This window comes from Lynx canadensis, chromosome B1 (assembly GCF_007474595.2).
Source record: "Lynx canadensis isolate LIC74 chromosome B1, mLynCan4.pri.v2, whole genome shotgun sequence".
Classification (NCBI taxonomy): domain Eukaryota; kingdom Metazoa; phylum Chordata; class Mammalia; order Carnivora; family Felidae; genus Lynx; species Lynx canadensis.
In genome coordinates this window covers 33367400-33386599 of record NC_044306.2, presented here as the reverse complement: position 1 = coordinate 33386599, position 19200 = coordinate 33367400, and the positions used below count along the sequence as shown (strand labels likewise).

The window sequence follows — 19200 nt, the reverse complement described above, 5'->3', positions numbered from 1 at the left end:
TGCACAGGCATCCCCGTCTCAGTGGGTTCTTTCCCACCACTGTAGGGAGCATGAGAGCCAAGCAGTTGTCCAGATGGAAATTCCTTCACAAGCTGTAACCACAGATATAAACACCTCTCTTAAATGAGGAACATTCTCATGATGTGGTCACTGCAATTTTTTCACCATTTCCCAACACCATTAGGAAACATTCCTCAATCTCACAGACAGTACTTGAGGTTTTGTGCTTTTTTTTTTCAATTTGTAAAGATAAGTAGGGGAAGATAAAGCTGGACAGCTGGGGAGACCACAGTTTCAGGCTGTGTGCGACTTCTCAGCTACCTGCAGGAGGCAACATGCCTTTGGTCCTACTTTCTATCCTCTGGCTCATCACTCCAACTCAAGGTAAGCACCAAAATACTGACATTTTATACAAAAGTCAAATTGCTTAATGCATTTGAAAGTACTCTTGAGAAAATAACATGCTCATATGACCCAAAGATCACTGCATTTTGCTATATTTACTTAATCTACATATACTCCACGCTCATACTCAAGGTGTTATGATTGGTATAATAATTTCATTAGGATGCACCTCAAACTTTACCTCTTATTCAATATGCTACTGGATCTATAATTTTATTTTCTAAGGCACACAGCCTAAATGACACCAGAGAATTCACTTCCAGACCAGAAATCAAGAATTTCCTCCCCATCTCCAATGTTATCTCGAATAACATTGATATTTTCTACCCCGTAAGGAGACAATCATTTATCCAGACACAATTTGACCAAAAACTGTGCTAGAATGGATAACTCTTAAGTAAAATTAGCATCAAATTAGACATAATTGCAGCATTAAGCAAAATTAAAAATTAATTGGCCAACTGAAAATTTACTAATGGAGTTAAGCCTAAAATCTATTAAAATTTATTCTCTTCTAAATCCCACAACTCTTTACATTAATTGGATTCACATTCTCCATCGTTAAAAAAAATTTCTAGTAATAAATTTATAAATGTCCTGTTTTCCTATGTGATGAATCCTTTCTAAGATAGCATCGTAGCAGAACTTTGGGGACTGGCTAGGAGAAATTTTTTACTTGAGAAGTTTCCTTCTGGTTCTTCACATCAGCCAGGTATAAAACTGCTTGGAGTTCCCAAGGCCACGCTGTCTGTCAGTGGGAAATTGTCTTTAAGCACAGACATTCATCTTTGAAAATGGGAGCATTTAAAAACAAGACTGACCTTACATCGAACAATTAAAAGAAAAAGTACATAAGGTGTATATGTCATCTTCCTAGACTGGCGCTACATAATTTGGTATATTTTATGTCATTCAATGTTTACACCGACCTCCGTTTTTTAAATAAGTAACCTGATTGGAAAGAAAAATAGCTTTTATATAAGGTCATTTGGCTAGGACTTAAGACCACATCTTTTGGCTCCAATTATCAGCTCTAGGAAATGGTCTATGTAATATTATACCAAGTGTATCAAGAAGGACACGAAGTTCACTTAGTCTACTTGCTATCTGGTTTTCCTACTTGCTATCTGATGCTTTAAAGTTGCTTCGGCAGGGATCACAAAAACTTTGTCTCCCTATGAAATCTGGAGTCTTGAGGGCAAATGCTGATGAGACAAAGAACGTAACGGTTCATTGTTACGCTTTGAAAGAAAATAGCGGTCAGTAGGGTCTTCCTTAAGAATGAAGTATTGTCTGTTTATAAAAATTTGATTTTTGGGGGGCGCCTGGGTGGCTCAGTCGGTTAAGCGTCCGACTTCAGCTCAGGTCACGATCTCGCGGTCCGTGAGTTCGAGCCCCGCGTCGGGCTCTGGGCTGATGGCTCAGAGCCTGGAGCCTGTTTCCGATTCTGTGTCTCCCTCTCTCTCTGCCCCTCCCCCGTTCATGCTCTGTCTCTCTCTGTCTCAAAAATAAATAAACGTTAAAAAAAAATTAAAAAAAATTTTTGATTTTTGGAAGGGGTAGTCTGAGGTTTCACCACAAAGAGAAAAAGACAGAAAGAGAAAAGGAATCTCTGAGAACACTGAGAGAAAAATCCTCAATTTTGAACCAGACTAGAGAAGAGAAGAGGAGGGAACTGGACTACAGGGAAGGATTCCTGGCTTCCATAATCTCCCACATATTGAGAGATCATCCAACGCATTGCCATATCTTTCCAGAATAGGTAGATAGAGCAAAAGAAAAATTCTTTGTTATCCAAGGTGATAAGGAGAAGGAGGAAGGCGTAACTTGTTTCTCCTAAGGTTTACTTTCTGGACGGGAATTCGGTCTTCCATACCATTTCAACAAAACCAACCAACCCAAACCAAAACAATACCAAAGACTTTAAATGTGTTATATCAATATTACCTCTCTCTCTTTCTAGCAATGGCCATAAAGCAAACACCTGAATTAGAGCTCTATGAAGTAGTTCGCCCTAAAAAACTACACATTTTACACAAAAGGGAGATACAAAACAACCAGACAGAGAATGGCAAAGAGGTAAGCAGTGTGAATGACTATGGGATTTTACAAAGAACCAGTTAAGAGCCTCTTCACCCATGGAAGCGATGTCTAATAGTTGACTTTTGAAGCCCATATCCACAGGTCCCCTTTGTCCAGGAAAGAATGCAGGATTTCTCAGAATGCTTTTACAGTTAAGCCGTAAGAAGGCAGTTAACTGTTTCACTTGCTCAGAAAGAACAAAGCTGTTTGGACATCTCTCCAAATTTAGAGGATAGGGGGAGAGCATAGGAAGGCAGTCATTTCTAGAAGGTGTTTCTTACCAAGTTCACCAAACCTATGTATTCCCCCTACCCTCACCTCGTGTCCCACTGAATTGCCTTTTCCATGGTCATCTTGTCTGTAATGGAGAACTCAACATTATCCCATTAAGTAGCATGATTTACAAAATTTATTAAAGATGGGCGCCTGGGTGCCTCAGTCGATTAAGCATCAGACTCTTGGTTTTGGCTCAGGTTATGATCTCACATTTCATGAGTTCCAGCCCTGTCTGGGGCCCCACGAGGGCAGTGCAGAGCCTGCTTGGGATTCTCTCTCTCCCTCTCTCTCTCTGACCCTCCCCCACTCATTCTCTCTCTTACTCTCTTTCTCTCTTAAAAATAAATTAATTAACTAAAAAAATTTTTTTAATTGATTAAAGACATTGACTCTTCGACTATCACGTTGTTGCAAATATTTGTAACTTTTACTTTTAAAATATTTTTTACTTTATTTAATTCTTAGTAGGTTTTTACTTGGTTTTCTTTAGTATATTTGGTTTGGTTTTAAAATAATAAAAATAGGGGCTCCTGGGTGGCTCAGTTGGTTATGCGACCGACTTCGGCTCATGGTTCATGAGTTCCAGCCCCGCGTCAGGCTCTGTGCTGACAGCTCAGAGCCTGGAGCTTGCTTCCGATTCTGTGCCTCCCTCTCTCTCTGCACCTCCCCTGCTCGTGCTCTGTCTCTCTCTGTCTCTCAGAAAAAGAAATAAATGTAAAAAAAATTTTTAAATAATAAAAATATTAACTTATTATTATACCATTAGTGATCAATTAGGATACATAGGACAGTATAGTGTATAGTAAGGTAAATAATAAATCCTTATCTTACATCTTAGAACTAGTTTAACCTGTGAATATTATTGAATATTATTGAATAATAATAATATTGAATATTATTGCCTATGTTGAATAAGTCTATTACTTATCACCATTACTGCACTACTGGACTTTTTGTTATTCCATCTTAATGTACAATTTAGGGGCGCCTGGGTGGCTCAGTCGGTTAAGTGTCCGACTTCAGCTCAGGGCACGATCTCATGATCCGTGAGTTCGAGCCCCGCGTCAGGCTCTGTGCTGACAGCTCAGAGCCTGGAGCCCGTTTCAGAGTCTGTGTCTCCCTCTCTCTCTGCCCCTCCCCTGTTCATGCTCTGCCTGTCTCTGTCTCAAAAATAAATAAACGTTAAAAAAAATTTTTAAAAAATGTTCAATTTATGTTTTGTTTTATATATTTTGTATAGATAAAAGAATTATTTTATCCTATATGCATTTGTAATTATTCTTCTATGGATACCACATGTATCATTTATTATAATATAATATAAATTGATATCATTTTTATATCAGACACATAATTGATATCAGAAATATAAATTGATATCATTTTGTTATTAAATATTTTTAGGACAGATATGAACCTGAACTTCAGTATCAGATTACATTAAATGGAGAAGAAGTTGTTCTTCACCTACAAAAGAGCAAGTAAGTTGTACTTCCTGAGTCTAACCAATAGATTATATTAAGAGAATGTGGAAAAATACACCTTCTTGAGACTCTATTTCGTGTGATTTGAGATAGAAGGCATGAAGTATATTGGGTTTTAGATGTTATTAGGCTGTGCTAATGTTATCTAAGAAGGTTGATGCTTTCTGAGGAAATTACATGCAAAGTATAAAGAAAGGGAAGAACACAGATAATGCCTTTCTTCCTTCATACTTCCCCTGATTTACTGAAAATCTTTTCTACCCAGATAAACTCAAATCTTTGACGTGACCTCCCATTACTTTTATAAGAACATGTGTGGGGCGTCTAGGTGGCTCAGTCAGTTGAGTGTCCAATTCTTGATTTCAGCTCGGGTCATGATCCCAGCGTCATGGGATCAAGCCTTGCATCGGGCTATGAGCTGAGCGTGAAGCCTGCTTGAGATTTTCTGTCTCTCTTCCTCTGCCCCTCTCCGCCTCTGGCGCTCCTTCTCTCTCTAAAAAAAAAGAACATATGTAGGAGTCATTCAGGACACACAGCCCTGAGATAGATCCCAAGGGATGGGGCTCTACCAAGTTCTACAACTGTCAGTAAACTTCTCCCTGAACACAATGGTCTTTTATGCATATTTGTGACCCAACACCCTTCAGAGACCCTGTGGTGACTGTGTCTTTGCTGTAAAGAATCTAAAAATAACGCATTTGAGGATAGAGAATTTGCAGCTGAAAAGTATCTGGGGGTATTTCTTCCCTTGGATCTAGTGGGTATAACTAAGGCTTTGGTTGGCTTCAGCAGCAGAGTTCCAATGTTAGAAAAGAATCAGTGGGTCAGAATGTTCTTTCTCATCATAGACATAATCATTCTTTTTGTGCTGCAATGCATTTCAAGAACATTAGCCCTTATTACCGCCTTACGTGTATCATGCAACTTTTTGAACTTTGCAGACATCTCTTGGGGCCAGACTACACCGAAACGTATTACTCACCCGGAGGGGAGAAAATCACTACAAGCCCTCAGAACATGGTAGGTTCTGAATGCTTTCTGGGACTTTTTCTGGGATCTACTACTTATGTTGTACGATGCATAGATGCAAGGGCAAATAAAAAAGAAATCGAAGGACTAGGAACAAAGGTGCTCATCTATGACCAATGAGAGAACAAATGAAAAAATCATAGTCAGCTTTTTAGAAAGGTAAGGATACAGTAGGAGGCTTTCAAGTATTATATTTGTAGAAGCAACTACCAGTCCACTTTCCCTTAGACCATCTTATCAAAAAGTTAGAAATATCTTCCCCAGTAGCTTCTTGAAAAGTCATGTAGCCATTTATTATTTTTGAACAATCTATGCATGTATCCTGAGGTCAGTAATGGGACATCAATTATTTAATTCATATAACACCTCGTTAAACCACCATGCTATAGATAATGCCAAGGCCTAGAGGTCAAACATACAAAATCAATGCCAAGGAAAGGGCAGGAAGAGAACACAGAAAGACTCAATCATGGAGTATTAAGAAGTTAAATGAGTTTCTCAGAGCCGCTCTCCTTGGGCACCCAAAACATGTCTCTATAAAAAGACAAAACTTCTGTAATAAAATGGTTCTTTGTTCCCTTCTCACATCAAAACTCTCATTTCAAGGATATCTTGATTTTTGCTAATATTTAAATTAATTCAGGCTCAAATGTGAATGGCTGATGGCATATTAATTTGGTACTTTTTCCAAATCCTCTACAAGAAAATGTTATGATGACAAGATTTCTTCCAAATGCAAGAAAAACATATATGGAATTTCAGACCCTGAGACCAGTTTATTTTGAACAAGAGTTTCTTCAATGGCTTTGTTGGATCGTTCTACATAAGGGACCCCCTACTTTGCTCATATGGAGCATGAACCATGTCTGAATCTCTAGGATTCCACTAGCACACAAATTAAAATGATGAGTTGGACCAGCAATTATGAGGGGCTCAGGAGTGGTAGTGTGGCTTCTTGAGGAGCCTGGTATCTAGAAAAATGCTTTCCTCATTTTATACACATGTGACACACAGTGTCTTAGGGACTCAGCACAGGGAAGCCAAATTCTCAAAAGTTGGTCCTCCAACTTGAGAGCTCTCTGGGAGCATCGTCGATCCCAGGGAGACTCGCCAGTGTTCAAAATGCAGTGTCCAAGTTCACCATGAGCCCACTTAGGTTCATACTCCCTGGACGTTTCTTTTGTGCCATGAGTGCCAGAAAGAGAACATTGCTGTCAAAGATGGAGTTTCCAGGGTGAGTAGTGGAGCAGTTCATAAAATCTCTGAAGTTCTCACTGTTTTTGTGTCTGGGAACTGGTCTGGCCACTGCCACTAAGTGAAGAATTTTCCTACATATTCAAAATAACAGCTTTCACCCCAACTGTGATACATTTATTCTTACAGTTTAAAAAAAATGTGTATATTTCTCGTTTCCAACTTTAGGAGCATTGCTACTATAAAGGACACATCCTCAATGAAAAGGATTCTGTTGCCAGCATTAGTCTTTGTGATGGGTTGAGGTGAGAGCCATTTGCAAAAATATTAAACAGCAAGCACCATTCTAATGGCACAGAACTGAGTCTTCCTGGAAATCATGTCTTCCTATCTTGGTAAAATCTCCTGCAGGGGTAAAACACTATTAAAATGAAGAGTCAGGTATCACTCTTGGAATCATTTTATAATCGGTTAAAAATTATGCTGAACGTAATTTTGAGAGTGTATGTGTGCGCACGTGCACTTGTGTGTGTGATATTTCTGTTTGCAAAGATAATTCTTGCCAGTTTGGAAAAATTTGAGAAGTAAGAAAAAGCACCACCAAAAAAAATAATAACCACTGCAAAATTGTGCTTATAAATGACACTATCATTAACTATTTGTCATGCTTGCAGCCTTTGTGCATATAGACATATATTTTCATCATGTGATCTCACAAGCCTCTTCCCATATCACCAAATATCACATATCACCCATATCACATATCACCCATATCACAAGCCTCCTCCCATATCACATCTGCATTCATAGATGTAATGTTTGATGGCTATCTATGTTGTATTTGTCACATTCCATCATATGAATTCACTTTATGTTTCTGAATTGATTTTCTTACCAAAAAAGACAACTTCTCTAAGTTACTCCTCGTTCCAACCTGTTCCTCTGGCTGATTTGCTCATCATTTTTTCTCTTCTCTGGGGTTCTTAGTATCTCAATACTCTTTTACTCCATCTTCCATTATATTCCTAGGAGCTTTCAAGAAATATTTGTTAAGTGGATAAATGAACTATGGACAAACATTCCCCGAACTTATGCTCTGAATGTCAAATCCTTTGGGACAGCTTCATCTGAGCAATTCTTGTTTAGAATTTTCTAGTAAATAATATAACCCTCATTTGACGATTGACAAGTATGGATTATAATTTAAATTAGCAAAAGTTAGCTGGAAGGCCTATGAATGAAAACTATGTGCGTGAGCTTAGGATTTAGGGAGAGGTATAACTCCATTCTGGTCAGTTTTGTGACTTTGTGTGGCAGAGAATCTTGAAATACGATTCTCTGTGTTTCACAGAGGATACTTCGCGTATCATGACCAAAGATACATGATAAAGCCTCTGAAAAGTACAGACCAAGAAGAACATGCTGTCATCACATATAACCAGGAAGAGCTTGACCTGGCTAATCACACCTGTGGTGTAAGAAGTGTTGGCAAGAAACAAGGCCATATTCGAACCTCTAGGTCACTCAATAGCCCGGAGGTAAGTGTAGCTTTCCTATGTCATCATTTCTTCCACTGTCTCAGCAATGATGTATGATATACCATTGTGTTCAACAGTTACTGCTATAGGTAAAGGCTATAATTCATTTACTTATTCTTTGATGGAATTTCCCCCTGGCAAAAAAAAATATTGTAAGTTTTTCCAGTCTTTAGGATAAAGATAGTTATTAATGATGTTATTTTACTCTTTGTAAAGCAAGAAGACTTTCTTCAGGCTGAGAAATACATTGATCTCTTTTTGGTGCTGGATAATGCCTTCGTGAGTATAAAATATGGGTGCTTCTCGGGCAGTTAGGTCAACTGTTAAGATTTCTCGGGGCGCCTGGGTGGCTTGGTCGGTTAAGCGTCCTGCTTTGGCTCAGGTCATGATCTCACAGTCCGTGAGTTCGAACCCCGCGTCGGGCTCTGTGCTGACAGCTCAGAGCCTGGAGCCTGTTTCAGATTCTGTGTCTCCCTCTCTCTCTGCCCCTCCCCTGTTCATGCTCTGTCTCTTCCTGTCTCAAAAATAAATAAACGTTAAAAAAAAAATTTAAGATTTCTTATCCAGTGAACACAAGCCATAAGCTATTCTAGCTGAAAACTCAGGCCCTGCCCACCTGAATGTCATGTCTTTTCCACCTGCCTTGTGGGCGATGGTTGTCACTTACCCACCCCCTTTAATATCCACCTGCTGCCAGTATATTCAGATATTGGAAGCATACTCAATACCAGATAGCTCCAAGAAATCAACCATAATCATGAAAAATTTAAAGAATGGGTTATTAAAATATTTTTTAAATTCTCACTCCATTATGTAAACATAAAGCAGATAGAAAACTACATATATTTTACAAATTATATTTATATTTACACAGGTACTAGAATCTGTGATTCTAGCTTAGCAAATACTGCTTTATAATCAAATTTTAATGTTGTTGAATTGGTTAGAAACATTGAAATTGTTCATTTGATTTCTTCATCCTTACAAATGAAAACCACTGAACACTAAAGAATTCTTACGTTTAGAAAGAATTTGTTGAAACACAGAGTGTTATATAAGTCAGACATGAATGAATACACGTTTACTTATGTTGAAATTTGTAATTTTTCTTAAAATGTTAAATTCTGTGCCACATCCACTTTATTTTTTAATCGTGTTCGCATTTTGTATTTTACAGTACAACATATATAAGGGGAATCTAACTTTGATAAGAAGCTTTTTGTTTGATGTGATGAACCTACTCAATGTGGTAAGATATTTGCCCTGTAAACATGCATTTCCACATAGAAGCCTGGGGAGTCGCCACAGAAGGAGTTTTCGCCAAAGAAGGAGTTGGGAGGGTCACAGTGGCTTGACATCAGCAGTTTTGGGAAACCGTAAACATTTTCATGAAAAAAAGACGCTCTTCCCACAGATCTATAAAACAATAGATGTTCAAGTGGCATTGGTGGGTATGGAAATCTGGTCTGACGCTGATAAGATAAAGGTGGTACCCAACACAGGTGCCACCTTTAACAACTTTCTGAATTGGCATCGTTCCAACCTGGAGAAAATGAAGATACACGATCATGCACAGCTACTCAGGTGAGCACGTGCTGGCCAGGGCAAGGCGTAGGTAGGTAGGGTGGATAGTTATCCCAAACGGCTCTTGGTAGAGATTTCTGTTCAATGCTATCTCCCCAAGCCGTTGTCGGGGAACCTGAAGTTCTGCCATTAGGAGTTCACCTGTAAGAATGTGGAGACCCATGTCAGGTCACTAAAATGGACTCCTGGATGTGGGATAACCATCTGTGATCGTTACAATGCTATGGAATAGCAGAAGACTTTCTGGGGCCTACTGAATATGAAAAGGGTAGAGAAACAGGAAATCTAGAGCATAACTGACAAAAGCTAATGGTTCCAAAGACTTACGTTGTGACAATATGCCTGTAACTTTCACACAGTGGAATTGACTTCACCAATCGACGTGTAGGAATGGCAGCCACGAATTCCTTGTGCTCCCCATCTTCAGTTGCCGTTATTGAGGTTGGTAAACTCATAGTAAGGCTCCCTGTGGTTCCATATCCTCTATGATAGACCAGAATAATGCCTTCTACAGAGTTAGCACAACGAACGTTTGCTGAGTCAGTAAATAAAAGTAGAAATTAACCTACTGGTAGATCATTACACTGAAGCTCCTTTAGATTATACAATAGAATATTTCCTTAGACTGGCCCTCCCAGAAGTATTCATTCTTTAGTTGGTATTAGGGAGTAAAAACAGGAAATTGGAACAGAAAGGGAACCAAGATGCCCTCTGTGGCCTGAGCCAACTCCAATTAATCATCTTCAGTATCAATGGCCAGAGAGGTCAGTCAAGGTGCATTTTGGTGTCATTTGGCCAAGCATTACCAATGCCAACCATTCTGGCAATTGTTCTTGGAGGGCTTTGAAAACATAGTATTGTACTTCCTATGAAGAATGTCATTACTTCAATTTAATCATGGTTTACCAAGAACTCCTCATTAGTTCAGCAAGTATTTATTGAGCACTGACTAGATGGTTGGATTCACAGAGGCCAACCAGTTCAAATGTCAGTTCAACATTTTACGATAGCCAATGGCGGGGAAAAGAGCTTAATGACTCATTATTTTTCATCTGTCAAACTATTTTTTTTAGCTAGGAAATAACTAAATATCGTAAGTAATAGATGTTTTTGGGTTTTTTTGTTTGTTTGTTTGTTTGTTTTTTTGCTTCTTTCTAGGCTAAGAAAAAGAATAGTGTGTCTCTTGTAGGAGTGATGTCACATGAATTAGGTCATGTCCTTGGTATGCCTGATGTTCCATATTACACCAAGTGTCCCTCAGGGAGTTGTGTGATGAATCAATATCTGAGGTGAGACTTTGTCACGCTTGAGAAAAAACTATATATATTTCTTAAATTTTAAAGAATTCAGATACAGTCAATATAGTGAATGGATTCTTGTGTTTTGGGGGCTTTTGTTTGTTTTGTTGTTTTTTGGTTTTTTGGTTTTTTTTGTTTTTTTACTAAGGGCTGTGAATCCCGTTAATTCACACTCCAACCTATTGATGCACAGGTTTTACTAGCTTATCGGGGCTCATTACTTCAGATTTCCAAATATGCCAAGTTAGAGATTATGAGTATGGTAACCATGTTATTTTAACTTAAAAGACTTTTTAATGGCCAAGATATGGAAGCAACCTACATGTCAATCAATAAGTGAATGCATGGGGCGCCTGGGTGGCTCAGTCGGTTAAGCGTCCGGCTTCGGCTCAGGTCATGATCTTGCGGTTCCTGAGTTCAAGCCCCGCGTCAGGCTCTGTGCTGACAGCTCGGAGCCTGGAGCCTGTTTCGGATTCTGTGTCTCCCTCTCTCTCTCTGACCCTCCCCTGTTCATGCTCTGTCTCTTTCTGTCTAAAAAATAAATAAACATTAAAAAAAATTTAAAAACATTAAAAAAATAAGTGAATGGATATACATACGTATACATAAATATATATATACAATATAATGAAATGTTACTCAGACATTAAGAAGAATGAAATCCTGCCATTCATGTCAATATGGATGGATTTAGAAGGTATTGTGCTAAGTGAAATAAATCAAACAGTAAAAGACAAATATCATATTATTTTACTTATAAATGGAATTTAAAAATCAAAACTAATGAACAAACTAATAAATGAATAAACTAACAAACAGAGAAAACCAGAAATATATTCATAAATACAGAGAACAAACTGGTGGTTGCCAGAGAGGGGAGGGGAGGGGGATGGGAAACATAGATGAAGGGGATTAAGATGTACCTACTTATTATTATTAAATAGTAATATATTTTCTTAAAATATCTAAGTAAGATGATGACATCTAAGTAAGTCAGTCAGTAAGATGATGACAACATTCTTATATATCCCCATCACTAATCACTCCATCCATTTTTATGTTATTATTAATTACCTTCTAATGCCAGGAAATTTGCAAGGACTTGGGATAGAAAAATGAAAAAAAAGACACTTTGCTCTTAAAAGTGGTCATGAATAGGAAGAGAAATATGTTCATAGAATTGGCTCATTCATCACTCTTGCCATTTAGGACAGTACGGAATCCACACAGGAATTTAAATTCTTCCAGTTCTACAAGCTCAGTCTAGGAAAACAATTTTCCAACTAGCATAGTATTTACGCCCTTTTGCCCTTCACATATAACATAGTACTGTCCTAGACAAATACTGAATTTGGAATTTCCATTGAACCCGGGGATATAGTTAGACAAATCAGTTTCTCACTATATATATCATGACTTTTCTTCTGGTTACAGCTCAAAATTCCCAAAAGATTTCAGTACATCCTGCCGTGCACATTTTGAGAAATACATTTTATCTCAAAAACCAAAGTGCCTGCTACAAGCACCAATTCCTAAAAATATAATAACAAAGCCAGTGTGTGGGAACCAACTTCTGGAAGTAGGAGAAGATTGTGATTGTGGCCCTCCTAAGGTAGGAAAATATCCACGGTTTGAAATTTATTATAGAGTTATTGCAACATGAGAATTATGCTGTTTTCTTTTCCTTCTTTAAAAATGTTCTTTTGGAAAGTCTTTCTAAAGATAAGCTTGGCATCACAGTAAAAAAGTGGGCTGGTGGTTTTTTTTTTTTAATTTTAATTTTAATTTAATTTAATTTTATTTTTTATTTTATTTTATTTTTTTATTTTTATTTTTTATTTTTAAAAAAATTTTTTTAACGTTTATTGATTTTTGAGACAGAGAGAGACAGAGCATGAACAGGGGTGGGTCAGAGAGAGAGAGGGAGACACAGAATATGAAACAGGCTCCAGGTTCTGAGCTGTCAGCACAGAGCCCGATGCGGGGCTCGAACCCACAGACTGTGAGATCATGACCTGAGCCGAAGTCGGATGTTTAACTGACTGAGCCACCCAGGCGCCCTTGTGCTTGTGTTTTTAATACTGATTTTAGACATATTTTGAAAGGCATTTCAAAAGCCAGGATACACTTATGACATGATTATATAAAGCTCAATGTAAAGAAGTAAATCATTAACTATAACATGTCATTTATAATCTTTCCTAGATATATTAGTCAGAAATCCTTAAATCACCTCAAGTCACAGTTGATCATTTGTTAAGCAAAACCAATTACAGATCTAGACGTAACTTCTTTCCATAGAGAGAGCTGGCCTTCACTCAACAAGCCAGTGTATAAACCAAGCAGTAAATGAAACAGGGAAGGAAAAAAAAGAGAGAGAGAAAATCGCATAAGCCTGTAGAAAATTAGCTGTTAATATAAAATGTCTGAGATAATTACTATAATTCTGCCAATCTTTACAAAAATCTGACCCCTGTTGGGCATCAGTGTCTCTGAAAGAATATTTGCCAGCTATCCCACATTAAATCCCACGTTCCATTCATAAACACGTTCATAATCGCCCTATGCCTCTGCTATTAATGTAGACATTTTAAGCTGTTGAATTACATTAGAACATTTCATGGTGTAACAATCATTTGTAAAGGATATTATAAATATTCTTTTAATTGTAATGAGAAATGAAATTTTACAAATAATGTGGTGCTTTATAATGAGTTAGCTTTAAGTTTATCTCATTCCCACCTTGCTTACACTCCAGTAAACCTGCTTGGGTAGAAGACAATTGAAATCATTTATGGTCTTAGGTGCTTCTAATGTCAGCAGGTGCATGGCATATAGTCAGTGCACACAGACAGAGAGATGAGAGAGAGAGAGAAAACACTGTCTATATTATGTGAAAGATCTAATATTCTTTAAGTGTATCAGCCAACTCCTATATTGTTTCCATTTTGTGTTGATTTTCTTCCTTAGGAGTGGAATACAACTAGGAAGTCAAGCTTATGAACAACTGAATTTATCAACAGCTGTTTTCCTACCCAAAAAGTAGTATATAACCTTTATATAGTATTTTTTAGTGAATAGTCCTATTTTCTATGATCTAATATGCTATTTCACTGTTTTGATCTACATATTTAAGCCTTTTTCTAGATCTTAAAAATAACCATAATATCCATTGGTCTAAATATTATCACAGCATCCTGCTATTTTAATGACTGTGACTATGTAATGTATTTTAATACCTTCAGTGGCGAGTGTGTTTACTTTTTCTTTTTAGTTTATTTATTTATTTTGAGACAGAGAGAGACTCAGAGAGCACAACTGGGGGAGGCAGAGAGAAAGGGAGATAGAGAGAGAGAGAGAGAGAGAGAGAGAGAGAGAGAGAGAGAGAGAATCCCAAGCAGGTTCCATGCTGTCAGCACAGAGACTGATGTAGGCTCGAACTCACCAACTGTGAGATTATGACCTGAGCTGAAACCAAGAGTTGGACACTTAACTGACAGAGACACCCAGGCGCCCCAAATGTGTTGATTTTGGGGGGTGGGATTTGTGTAGTCATTCCTCAGTGTTCATTCTTCCATATAATTCTTGGTATTTTGTCAGTTTTCCCACAAATAAAATTGGGATTCTGATTGAAACGCATGAAATTCGTATTTCACTCCAAAGGCCACTGCCACTTCCACAGTATTATTGTTTTAGACTAGTTGTGTTTTGAGTTTCTCGGGACAGTTAAATATAAAGTTCTTCTTGTAGCTCTTACTTTATTATGAAAGCTTATTCTCAAGTATTTTCTATTTTTCTTTTTTCTATTAGTATGTGTAATGTTTACTTTTTTATATTAGGTGATTTATTACTTTTTTAATGTTATTTTATTATCTTAAAGAGCTATCTTAGTGACTCATCCAATGTTTTTCGAGTTGATTCTCTATTTTTAACCAGGTCAAATATTTTATTACATACAAGAGATGAAAATGTGATTTATACTTTCCAATTATTGTTACATTTTCATATCTTTTCTTTCTCTCATAGCATGTCAGAATTTCCATAAAAATATAAAGTATCAATAATCCATGTCTTACTGTTTATTTTATTGGATATATTTTTGCTATTTATCAGATAGATTTTCTTTCTTTCCAAATTATCTTTATTTTCTAATCTTTGCCATCTATCACAATAATATTAGTTTTTTTCTACCCTCAGTCTCTTAATATGATGGATTATATTACTTTATTCTGTATAGTTGAGGCACCCTTGTACTTTTGGTGAAAAAAAACACCCAGCATCGTTGTAATGGAGAGTTATTATATTAATAAACTGGTGTTTTACTAATATTTTATTCAAGCTTTTGTACTTCTATTCGTAAATGAGAATTGGGTGTGCATACGTGTGTGTGTACATGTGTGTGTGTGAGTATTCATTACCAACTCTCATTACCAGAATTATGGAGGCTTAGTAAAATAACTTGAGAATTAACATTTTTTCCCCTACCTTCAAGTAGTTTGAGTAGTAGAGAAGTATTCTCCCTTGAAGTTTTAAATTAACTTACACGTAATACCAGCTAGACCAAATTTATTTGTGGTAATTCTTGGAGAATTCTCTTTTTGTCCTTTTAAGAAGTGGTTTTCATTGGACTTAACATGTTTTTCTACTATGACATTTCCTTGGTCATCTCCTCTGTAATTTGTAGAGCAGAGTAATTTAGCTTAAAAAGTGAAATTTCTTTGCCATCTTGTACTAAAAATTGTATGAACCTAGTGTGTAGGAAGAAATGCTGAACCAACTTTCCCTGTCTGTGTGCTTTAAAGAAATGTTCCAATCCTTGCTGTGAGGCCATGACCTGTAAATTAAAATCTGGAGCTGACTGTAGAGGAGCCACTCTGAACCATATCATGTAAGACCCTTTTTTTCATTCTTTGTTCCCAAATATGTTCTCATTTTTATTTCAGAGTTGAGAAAGATGGGCCACTAAGTTCTATAGTACAAGAAAACACAACTCACTTTATATTTTCGTTTAATTCATTTGTTAAAATTTATTTTATTTATTTATTTTTTTACTGCACATTTTTCAAATGACTCCATTTCAGAAACAAAAAAAACCCCACCATAGTGAACAAAAACAACTTAGGGTTTCGTGTCTACGAATATACTAATGAGAAAAGTGGCTATGTGGTCATCTGGGAGTTTAAGACTGCTTCAGTCTATGCTAAAAACTATGAATTTCTCTTAGGTAGTGATGAGTTTAATACAAACTAAGATGAGAGTAAGAAAAGTTCATTTTTAAGAAGTCTCTTTTATTCTTGGTAAAGAGCTGATAGTTGTAATTTACAAGGTAGTCTGAAAATTAATAATATTTAAGAACATACTACACCATTTGGTGATATTTCTTTTAAGGTGTCTCAATAAGCTATAATCCATGTATTATTTTTGTGTTTTATAGAACCCTACATGAGTTGGGTTAGGGAACCCAACTGGTCCGACTGAATATGGTATTTGTTTCAGTGAAAAATAGTCCCTGAACAATGAAAAAATCATAAATGGGGAAAAACCCAGGATAAAATACATGGAAAATATTAATCCTGCCCACCCCCTTCCCTGAGTCTTTTCTGGAGTTAAACCTGTGGAGAGATTATAAAGGGAATAATCAACTCAGACACCATCAACTATCACTTCCTTAAGAAAAAAAAAAAGCGAGGTTCTAAGATCAGGAACAATACTCATTTCTTCAGCCAGCCTCATTTAACAAGGCCTGCTCAATCTGACATGTGATCCCTCGGTAGGGAGTTCTGGAAATCCTGCCCAGCTTCTTATTCTGTCACAGAGACCAAAAGCTTAGCATCTCAGAAGATATCCATTCAACTCCTCAGGGACTTGGGATGCTAGGTGGGCATGTTCCATTACTGGGAAGATTGACAATCTATTATCATGGAAAGGAAATTGGGTTTGGAGTCAGGAAACCATTTTTCTTAGTTCGGCCCCAAACTAGCTGTGGGACTTCAAGCCTAGTTACTTAATTTGTTTTCTCACCTGTGAAATGGACCTAATGCTGTTCTCACTCAGGAGGGTCGTTAGTATTACGTACATTTTATAAATGTTAATTATCAATTACATAATATTTTATAATTTATAATAACCATGACTTCCAAATTTTTTTTTTCTTTTAATCAGACAGTGAATCAAAAAATCTCCTTCATTGAGATGCTACTTGCCGGGACAAGAATCAAGAGATCTAAACTCACCAGAAATCTTGTGTATTTTCACTGTTGCGTTTAGATATATTTTGCTTTCCATTTGGAATTGTACTTCTTCTATTTTTATCAGCCTAGCCAACAGGTAAATAGAGGAATTCAGAGAAATTGCCTGTTTTCTAAAGCCTGATCTTTAATGTATTTTTAAGGATGGTGAAGCTAACTCTGCTCTTTGGGGAACAAAAGAAATTAGCCTTTGACCAAAACGCCTCAAGGTGCCGCTGAATTAAACAGGCTTAATTAAGAACTGTGAAGCTACAAGTGACTGACATTTTTACCCCAATCTCATTTTGCTTGTATAGCCCATGGCAGAGCAAGTCCACTCGATGAGAGAAGCTTTGGCAGAAGAAGGGAGGACAGAATTCATGTGTCATTTTATTATTACCCTTCAGTATTCTACTTATCTTGTTCTTAGAAGTGTGGTATTTGTCTATATCATGTCAAGACTAATTACATAGAAACATATTGCATTTTATCATGTATGATCCTTTCTCACCATCACATGTAATGCTAATTTTGAGAAGGCTTCATGCTCACATTTTGATTTACTATCAAAGAATGTTTTATTCATCCATTGATGGAATATACACCTTACTGTCAATGAATAAAACCGCAAATGTTTGAGACTTTTCTGTGTGGTCATTTTTTTTTTTAAGTTTATTTATTAATTTTGAGAGAGAGAGAGAGAGAAAGCACACAAGCAAGGGAGGGGCAGAGAAAGAGGGAGAGAGAGAATCCCAAGCAGGTTCTGCACTGTCAGCACAGAGCTGGACTCGGGGCTCGAACTCATGAACCAGGACATCATGACCGGAACCGAAACCAGGAGTAGATGCTTAACCGACTGAGCCACTGTGTGGCGCCGCTTTGTGGTGATTTTCAAGCATGAGTATTTTCAACCTTCCGTGTAGGTTTGCGTTAGGTGTTAAAGCCTCACATATTTAGACTATTTTTTCCTACAGTCCTCTAACAGTGTTGCCATAGATAACCAGGCATCACAGTGTGGAGATGAGATGAAGGTCATAACATCTTTTAATGTTCACAGTGAAATGACTGGAGGTCAGCCACGTGAGATTGGACTTCTTCCTGAGGTTTCTGTATTCAAATGCTTTTTAACAGTTACTCCAAACATTACTCAAAATTCCATTGATGCTTATACTAGGAGAACAAGAATTTAAACACACTTCTAAAGATTGAGCTTTGAAAAGAACAGCCTTCCGGAAAGCCCTGCTTACTGGTGTTGACTGTCTTGTCATTATTGGTGGGTTTGGCATTAGCTGGGCTACAGATAAAGCTGCATGTGCGATGTCACTGAAAGCCATGAAACAGTCCCAAGGCATGAATCGTCCATATTTTCATTGTCCGCTGGTCTGATACAAATTTCCAGCCAATTCCTCCAAGGCCAAAAGGGTTTCTTTTTTTTTTTTTTGGCATACTTCCCTCCCCTACCTCCTACTCAGGTAAAGGTTTCTTGTAGTAAAACTGTCTGAGCTGCAAAAATTATAGACCGTGCCATGCTGGAAACAGTGAGTAGGTGAGTGCCAATTGTTAGATTTTCGGGACTATTATGAGCTGGTTATGAAACCCAGCCATTACTCAAAAGCAACCTGTATAACCGTAACTGTATACACCTGCTCCATGTTCAGTGATGTCATATTGGTAGCTTGAGATGGACCGTGGTGGGAAAATTTTATTACAGAAAGAAGCAAATGCTACGAATCAATTGATTTGCTTGTTGTTTATACTTAAGAAAGTGACGCAAAAATGTTTGTAATGCAGAGTAAATTTTTAAAAATGAGTCTTTGTAGCAATTATGATGTGAATCATACAAAAACCTGAGATAATGCTCTTTCAGTGTTTGAAAACGATTGTCGAATTTGTTGCTCGCATCTTTGACATAGGAGTGAAATTCCAATATATATCTTTGTCGTTTTGATTTCACTCATTTGCAGCGAAAGCATTCTGGGAGAATCGAATGATTGTATGGAATTTACAACAAAGAATTATATGTTTTATTATCTTAAAATTATATGCCACATATCCTTTATATGAATAACATTCATAGTAAACA

The 19200-nt window shown here is 37.1% G+C and overlaps 1 protein-coding gene across 1 annotated transcript; it reads left to right on the top strand.

Annotated features, from left to right (window-relative positions):
* Positions 1 to 272: 272 nt before the first annotated feature.
* ADAMDEC1 (ADAM like decysin 1) lies at positions 273 to 17742 on the top strand. Its single transcript, XM_030311855.1, has 14 exons — positions 273 to 384; positions 2369 to 2484; positions 4168 to 4244; positions 5189 to 5267; positions 6699 to 6775; positions 7822 to 8008; positions 8225 to 8287; positions 9186 to 9257; positions 9423 to 9592; positions 9952 to 10033; positions 10751 to 10881; positions 12325 to 12502; positions 15693 to 15778; positions 17053 to 17742. Exons 1-14 carry the CDS (start codon positions 336 to 338, stop codon positions 17057 to 17059), a joined length of 1374 nt encoding a protein of 457 aa, XP_030167715.1. The 5' UTR covers positions 273 to 335; the 3' UTR covers positions 17060 to 17742.
* The last annotated feature ends 1458 nt before the right edge of the window (positions 17743 to 19200 follow it).

What these genes read in the sequence shown, in the direction of transcription:
- ADAMDEC1 (XM_030311855.1), top strand. Translation starts at nt 336, where the DNA reads ATGCCTTTGGTCCTACTTTCTATCCTCTGGCTCATCACTCCAACTCAA. An exon ending in CTACAAGCCCTCAGAACATG is followed by an intron (nt 5,268 to 6,698) that starts GTAGGTTCTGAA and finishes TTCCAACTTTAG; the next exon opens with GAGCATTGCTACTATAAAGG. An exon ending in AGTCTTTGTGATGGGTTGAG is followed by an intron (nt 6,776 to 7,821) that starts GTGAGAGCCATT and finishes TGTGTTTCACAG; the next exon opens with AGGATACTTCGCGTATCATG.